General features: G+C 29.7%; 1 protein-coding gene across 1 annotated transcript; it reads left to right on the top strand.

Annotated features, from left to right (window-relative positions):
• Positions 1 to 2,997: 2,997 nt before the first annotated feature.
• LOC119667668 (lipase member H-like) lies at positions 2,998 to 8,051 on the top strand. The gene is made up of 4 exons (XM_038076976.1): positions 2,998 to 3,032; positions 3,131 to 3,585; positions 7,091 to 7,244; positions 7,307 to 8,051. The coding sequence occupies exons 1-4, from the start codon at positions 2,998 to 3,000 to the stop codon at positions 8,049 to 8,051; spliced, it is 1,389 nt and encodes a 462-aa protein (XP_037932904.1).
• Positions 8,052 to 8,541: the final 490 nt, after the last annotated feature.

Here is an 8,541-nt window from a genome sequence, read left to right as displayed (position 1 = left end):
TTTTCGTTTAATATGATATTTAGGTTTAAAGAAACATTGGTATTTAGCCAATTATATAAATATCCATAAATATACTTTACCACATTTTTATATCAATAAAATTTTTTTCTATCGAAAGTATAATAAAATAGTTTGCGTTTTATTGTGAATAATAATATACTTGATTGATAAGGGTATATTGAATTTATCTAAATATTTGTTAGTTAAAGAGAATAATAATAGCATATTTAAGGTACATTTATATATAATTAGGTCAACTATACAATTTGTAAGCCATATGAGCGGTAATTGTTTGCTTCCTTTAAACTGTCTTCCTTTTAGACAAAGTTTCATTCTCGTAGAATTATATAAAGTTAATTCCATATATTAAATTTATCATATATGTATATTAAATGATTGAGATATACTCGTAAAAGCTCGATATGCTCGATAGGAATATATTTTTTTTTGGATAAAGTCTTCTTAAAAAATTTGTTTTATGGAGAGATGTATCTCATATAAATATGATTCATTGAAGATTATTCGTATAGATTTACTTTACTTATTTACTCTTTAATTTTTTAAAGTTTTAATATTACATGAGGAAGTAGAAGTCGATCATTTATTTTGAAATTTTAAAAGCTGTGGTAGAGTATGTGGATATGGCATTAGAAATAAGAAGATGATAAAAAAATGGAGTTTAATAATAAAGATTATTTTATCGGACGAAAGAAATAACTTCATATTTCAGTAGTTATTTTCTTCATCTGATGGCTTCTTATTCTGGTGGCGTATGAATTCATAATGTGTTCGATAATTTAACAATAAAAACATCGATGATTAGAAAGTTGAAGTACTCAGACATGAGTAAATATAATAAGACTTAATCATTTATAATAATAATAACTTAATTAATTCTCACCATGTAATGTTATTAATGGTTTAAAAACACTTTTGCTTTTCAGTTTCTTCATTTTAAAAGCAAAAGGTACTGATGGATGAGTACAACAGAAGAAGAAGCAACAAGCAATTATGATTTGCAGACTTAGTGTGTCTGCTGTGTCACATTATATACAACATGATGTCTTGAACGGATGGTTTCATTCTATAAGGAAACAAAAGAGATCCACATATATTATAATATAATATGATGTGTTTGCAGGTGAAGATGTAGACTAAAAGTAAGATATAAATGTCAATGAAGATGACTTATTATAATATGTGAAGATGATACTCATTTGCGGATGCGGATGTTGACACTCATTACAACCTATATTCATTAATTCGTACAGTTGTAAGAAATTTAATTGCGTCGTTGTTAGGTCGGATAACTCACGGCTGGTAGGGGTGTTATAAGAGGAATTTATTTTATTTTTATACATCGATGCTAACCGTAGAGAAATATATTTTACTTATTCAACTTCTGTATTTAATGATTATTTATTAAAATACCATTTTATAAAGTGCGCTAAATGAGTGAGTATTTAAATGCTCTGCGTAGGCCCCGGGTAAAAGTTTCGTAATAGACTGCATATCCCTTCCTTTTCTATGGGCTTCCATACACCTTTTCCCTTTTCTCAGTTTTCTTCAGTTTTGTTTTCTATGCATTCAGGAAATGTTGTTAGTTGTTTACTACTATAAACAATAGTAATAAAACTATTAAAAATAAAATAAAATATTATTAAACTATTGTTTAATAATTTTTTAATTAATATAAAAATTTAATTGTATTAAATAAGTTTTTACATGTGTATATAATAAAAAAAATACCGTAAAATGCATAAACAGATTTTTATATTTTTTAATATATTTATTTAATAAATATATTTTATAATTTAAGCCATGTTTTGCTTTACTATGAGTAGCTGATCATTTGTTAAGCACGACTTCTAATCCAATTCCTTAGTTCAGATGCTAGACCAATGTATGTCTATCTACTTAAGAAGACTAATATTATATTTTTCTTAAAAGTGAAACACAATTTGTATTTTATTTGTGAATTAATATTATTATTCAAAATAAAACATAATTAAATTTTTTAATGTTAATATTTTCTTGTCGAGAGTGACGTGTCCTATGGCGAAAAGAAACTAATTAAAAGTTCTAACTTTTAAATAGAATAAAATAGAAATGAAAAGACAACAACAAAAATTTAGTTAATTCATTGAAATTTGGCTGACTATACAACGCTGTTTCGAGTGTTGCCAAGTACTCATCATCAGTGGTCTTATACTTATGTTTTAATTAGTTTATAGTCCATATATAATTTGTTTGGACTGCAAGTACCAGGCCTAGAACTCATGCCTGTCAAATTAGAACTAGAATTGGATCATAATACAAATCCAAATTACAAATTATTATATTATTTTTATTTATAAAATTTAATTATTATGTTAATTTTTATCTGTGTTAAAGTAATTAGTTTGAGGTATATTTTTAAAATTATCTCTAAAACTAATTAAAAATAATCTATAACAAAACTAATTTGAATAAAGTGGTTACTTTGAATAATATTTAAGCGAAACAATTTTCTAAACGTTTAGTTGACAGTGAATTTTATTCAATATGCACACGTATTTAATCCTATTATGTTTTTCAACATATTTTGGTATTAAAAATTATATAAATACTATATATATAAAATATAAATTATAAATTTTTTAGTTGGAATTAATGCTGCTATAGACCCATTGGACGTTGTTGAGAGTGTCAAATTTTATCTGTACACTAAACAAAATCCGGATGATCCACAAATAATCAATGCAAATGATGAAAATTCAATTAGATCCTCGAATTACAATTCTTCGCATCAGACCAAGTGAGTGCCATTTTTAAATTTGTATATAAATTAAACGTGTGTATATATACTTTTTCTAAAAATATTGATACATTTTTCAATCCTTAGGTTCATTATTCATGGTTTTCTTTCGTCTCACTTGACAACTCCAAATCGTCCGATAAGAGAGGCTTATTTTGCAACGGGAAGCTATAATATTATTGCTGTTGATTGGAGCAAGTATGCCTATATGCCGTATATATCAGTCGCATCGAAAGTATTACCTGATGTAGCCGTTTCAGTAGCAAAATTAATTGATTTTTTACACATCAAATTTGAATTGAATTTTAATGAATTGGTTGTAATTGGACATAGTTTGGGAGCACATGTTGCTGGTTTTACAGGCAAACAAGTTAAGCTTGGTAAAATCGAAGCTATCGTTGGAATTGATCCGGCTCGGCCATTTATCGATGTTGATGATCCATCTCAAACTTTGACAAAAACCGATGCCAATTATGTTGTTACTATCCATGCTACAATTGGACGACAAGGTGTCATTGAACCTGTAGGGCATACTTCCTTTTATCCAAATTGGGGTCGGACTCTCGAAAGCTGTGCTATTGACATTTTTGGCTTTTGTCCACACCTACGAGCAAATTTGATTTATGCAGCTGGAGTGAGAGGTTATTCATTTGCACCCATATATCAGTGTAGCTCATTTGATGAAATTCTACAAGAAACTGGTTGCAATAAAGAAGTTGATATACAAGTTGGGGACCCCTTGATTGTGAAAAGATTACCGGGAATCTTTTATTTCGATATTAAGGATAGTAACGTCCTATCAATTTTTATTTAATTATCATCATTATATTCAATACATAATTGTAATTAATTAATTGTAATTAAGTTTTCAATTTTTTTACTTTTTTGATTTTATTTTTTTATTTTTATCCATTTTAAGGTAATTAAACTTATAAATATTACTTTAAATTATATTTTACCCAATAAAAATTTTAAAAGCTTAAAATAAATTTAAAAAAAAACACTATATAATTTTTTCAAGTTTTTTGTTTTGTTGATAAGGTTTATTTTTACTTAGACTTAGTCTCAATCTTCTTCTCTAAGCAAGTCAAAAAGTACTGGAAACGAAACCCATTGTAAACAATGAAGTATGAAAATAATTGTCACACTTAAGCGGTGTATACGATTTAATCATAGACGCTACATACTTGCAGTTTCAAATTTATGAATTTTTAATAAATTTTTTGTCGATTTATTGCCACTGTTATGTATACATTTGAGTTAAGTTGAGCACTACACTTTGAGCACGTCTTTCGACCGTCGGTAAAATGAGTATATTTATATTATCGTATATTTTTCTTAACCTTTGGTTAAAAATCTTTGGTTATCTTCATTTTAACAGTAATAATTAAAAATTATTATAGTGCTTATTGCAGTTTAATTGTCAAAATGGGTGACTACTTAAATTCATTTTCTGTTACTACTAAGTGTGAAGACCGACACTACGATACGATGTCGATATTATTATATTTCATGGACTCAGAACGATTATTTTAATAAAATTTTTGGTGCTATGTATTTTTTTACCTGATGTTGATTGTGTTTAACACTATGTTGACTAGTAGTTATTGAATAAATGTCAATGGTCAATGAAATGGTCGCTGGCTTTTATTCCTAATAAAATTGCTTGATCGGCTTTATAAACCTGATACTATTAGTAATTGTTGTTGAAACAGAACGAAATCGGAATATTATTCAATAGTGATGGGTAATAGTAAAAAAAATATTTTACATATGATTACCGCCTTTGTTATGAGTTTGGCTAAACATAAAGGTTCGAATCTCTGCTATCACTTACTAATTTGATTAAGACAATAAGTTTTAAAAAATAACTAAATTAATGAAAAGTTAAAATAAAATATATTTTTATGATTTCAGAAAGGTTAAATTGCTCAATTATTATGTTGAGGGAAGTTGAGTCAGTGCACCTGAGCACTTTTACTCCATATTAACTGCGAGATTTCTACAAAACCCCCCTTTGCGCCTTGACTGGATTATTATTTATCACATCATCAGACTAAGTAATAATTGACCTCAGATCTGCATACCTCCCCGAGGAGCCTGTAACCATTCTGAGATTTGATAATGCGGTGTTAGTAAGTCTGTCAGATTTCGCAAATAATTTCAAGGCTCTATCCTTTATGTATTTTTTGATGGGATCAATCTTGAGGTCCCTAAGGATGTCATTCGTCCTAATATACCAAGGAACTTTGAAAAGTCTTCTCAGAGCCTGGCTTTGTGCAATTTCTAATTGGTGAATAGTAGTGTTTGAAGCTTTGCTAAACGCTACACAACCATATAGAAGTGAAGGACAAATTATTTGGTTATATATCAGTTTCCTGTTCTTAGCATTGAGGTTTTCTTTTCTAAATAGTGGTTGGAGGTAATGAAGAATTTTGGCACAGCTAATTCTTTTCAGTTGAACATGTTTAAGCCATGTGAATCGTTTGTCCAACATGATGCCGAGATATTTAACGCTATCCTCCCAGTTTATCACCATATCACCCACTCTTACTCTCGACGGATTCTGTCTCCACTTACGCGTTATAAACAGAGCCTTAGTTTTTTCATTTTTGATTTTTATTTTCCATTTCTGAAAATACTCCAGAATGAGGTTTATATGCTCTTGAAGTGTGTTCGTTATGTTGAGAGCACATTTATCTGAGTATAACATACACGTATCGTCAGCATATAACGCCAGAGTCGAGGGACCTAACATTGGAATATCAGATGTATAAATGTTGTAGAGAGTGGGGGAAAGTGGCGATCCCTGAGGAACCCCTGCTTCTATAGATCGGACTGACGAGAGAGCGCTGTTGATTTTCGTGCGAAAGGACCTCCCACGTAGGAAGCTGCCAATGATCTTAGTTAGTCTGCCTGGAACACCTAGATGAGACATTTTAACTATCAGACCATCATGCCAGACCTTGTCAAAAGCTTTAGAAATATCAAAAATGATCATTCCAGTTGACTCTCTTCTACTAAGGGCTGTTGGGATCATTTGGGTCGTTCTAGCCAGTTTCAAGCTCCGTGGACAGGTCATTCCTAAAGCCAAATTGTTCGTCAGGGAGTATATTGCGTAAAGCCACTACATCATTTAATCTGCTAAGAATTACCCTTTCGGCAAGCTTTCCTATGGTTGATAGCAGGCTTATGGGGCGCCAGTTCTGCGGGAATTCTGGATTCTTATCAGGTTTTGGGAAGACAATGACTGTGGCCAGCTTCCAGAACTTAGGAAATTTACCTAGCTTGAGGTGGTATTAGTGGTATTAGGTGGTATTACTGGCTTACGCTTCAACCTGAAGTACTTATTCATGGCCCAGAAGGTTTTATCCCCTGTTTCAAGACCCATCAGAAAATCACCCCATTTTATATTTTTAAATGCATAGATCCTTTTCCTGATTTCATTTGAAAGACGATTGGCCTCTCTTCTGCTCTCTGGGTCACCCGTTATTTGAGCAAATTTCCGGACTCTATTTCGATTTCTAATCATGTTTTTAATATGCTGCGGTAAGTTAAAATAACTACATGGTTTTCTATCTTTGAGGGTAGAGCAGCTATCTAAGGCCTGTTTTAATAGATGCGTCAGGTTCTGTATACAGTTATCCAATTCTTCTGAAGTTTCTGGATGGTTATTAATGCATAAATTGCTCAAAGTACTATTGATATTACTTCTTTTAATTTTATGTATTTATGTTAACATTAAAAGTATTACTCTTAAATAATTAAGAAATCATTGTAACATCATCAAACAGTAGAGTAAAATTCTAAAAATGCAAGTATTTTGAAAGTTTCATTGGTTAATAATAGATAGCATCAGATATTGGAACTTATTCGGATAGTACTTTCACAACTCAACTAATATATTTAGATACAAAAAAATATTTATAGAGCACGTAGCTTATTATATGTTAGATGCTATTTAAAGTACATACGAGTATATGGTACAGCATGTATTGTTATTATTTATGTAAATTTTGTAAAAATTATTACTTAATTATTTTGAATGAATAAATTATTTACTCATTCATGGGGGCATAAAACTATATAAAACAAGTGTTGGAAATTTTACTTAGAGGTTCCAGTATATAAATGGCAAAAGAACAAATTTTTATGTCACATTAACAATTTATTCGCAATGTGTAAACACTTAATTGTTCATATATTTTCCAGCATATTTTTATTGTTATGTAAGTACTAAATGTGATAAAAATAATTTTAATTTAATATTTTAAGTCATTTAAACGCATTCAGTAGTAGCAACCAAAGGATCTGCTGGAAGAAATGGTACTGATATAGTAAAGTTTTACCTTTTCACTCGTGAGAATCCCAAAGATCCACAGATCTTATCTATATATGATTTAAATTCAATAAATATATCCAACTACAATCCCGAACATAGAACCAAGTAAGTAATGTATGTATTAAAAATTAATTATATGGAATGATGTAATTTTTTTCTTCTTCCAGGATTATTATACATGGTTGGAGATCCAGTTATGAAAGGACACCAAATCCTCCAGTCAGAAATGCTTATTTAGCAACAGGTGACTATAACGTAATAAGCGTTGATTGGAGTTTTTATGCACATTCCGTTTATACACAAGCTGTGAAACGAGTTCCCGAAGTTGGAAAAATAGTGGCTGATTTCGTAGACTTACTAAATGAAAACTTTGGTTTAGATTTCGACCAATTAGTTGTGATAGGTCATAGCTTGGGTGCACATATTGCTGGATATTGTGGTAAAAACGTATTACGCGGTAAAATTGGTGCTATTGTCGGATCCGATCCAGCATTACCATTATATTTTTATCCCCTAAATTCGACTCACTTATCAAGGACTGACGCTAAATTTGTTTTAACTCTACAAGTTACTGGTGGTCGCGAGGGTTTCTTAAGACCAATTGGAGATATGACATTTTATCCAAATTGGGGACGTGGACTCCCATTTTGCGGAATCGATTTACTTGGTGGTTGTTCGCATAACACTGCGAACGTAGTTTATTCTGATTCAATAAGAGGGAAATCGTATGCACCTATATATCAGTGTGATAATTTCGAAGAAATAAAAGAAAAGATAGGTTGCAATAAATTGGTTGATGTTCGGCTTGGTGATCCTTTGGATATAGAAAGGGTTGACGGAATATATTATTTTAGTACTAAGGACGAATACTATTTAAATGTTGGTAAAAGCAGTAAATTAGTTTTAAATTGAAACTGGGGTATTTATAAATTCAGTTGGAAAGCATTTATAGCATTGTGTTTCTGATATTGCACCATTTCAATTTATTATGTTATGCACTACAAATGTTAAATATACGTATATGACAAATAATCTGTTAAAAAAATGATTAGCACGACACTAAATACTTAAATTCCTATTTTAAGATTGTTGCAAATAAAAGTCGTTTCTGTATTTATATTCTATATTCTATATATTTCTATATGTAAATATTTAATTAAAATAATTTTATTTTTATAAATTAATTTTGAAAATTTAAATTTATATATATATGAATATATATATAAATATATACAAGTAAATTCAGAATAGTTACATATTTAATGTAACTTAGAGCTTATTACCCATATATTATCAACAGTTAACTTAATTACTATATTTTATTTTTATTAGTTAAATGCTTTGCTGATTGCTGAAAAGTCAGTTGATTTGCAGTTCGTATATAATTATTTATTTATGTAAA

Source organism: Teleopsis dalmanni, chromosome 1 (assembly GCF_002237135.1).
Source record: "Teleopsis dalmanni isolate 2A chromosome 1, ASM223713v2, whole genome shotgun sequence".
Classification (NCBI taxonomy): Eukaryota; Metazoa; Arthropoda; class Insecta; order Diptera; family Diopsidae; genus Teleopsis; species Teleopsis dalmanni.
Note: the sequence above shows the minus strand (reverse complement) of the source record. Positions and strands in the feature narration are given on the sequence as shown.

What these genes read in the sequence shown, in the direction of transcription:
- LOC119667668 (XM_038076976.1), top strand. Translation starts at nt 2,998, where the DNA reads ATGCCTATATGCCGTATATATCAGTCGCATCGAAA. An exon ending in ATATATCAGTCGCATCGAAA is followed by an intron (nt 3,033 to 3,130) that starts GTATTACCTGAT and finishes AATTGGACATAG; the next exon opens with TTTGGGAGCACATGTTGCTG. An exon ending in AATCCCGAACATAGAACCAA is followed by an intron (nt 7,245 to 7,306) that starts GTAAGTAATGTA and finishes TTCTTCTTCCAG; the next exon opens with GATTATTATACATGGTTGGA.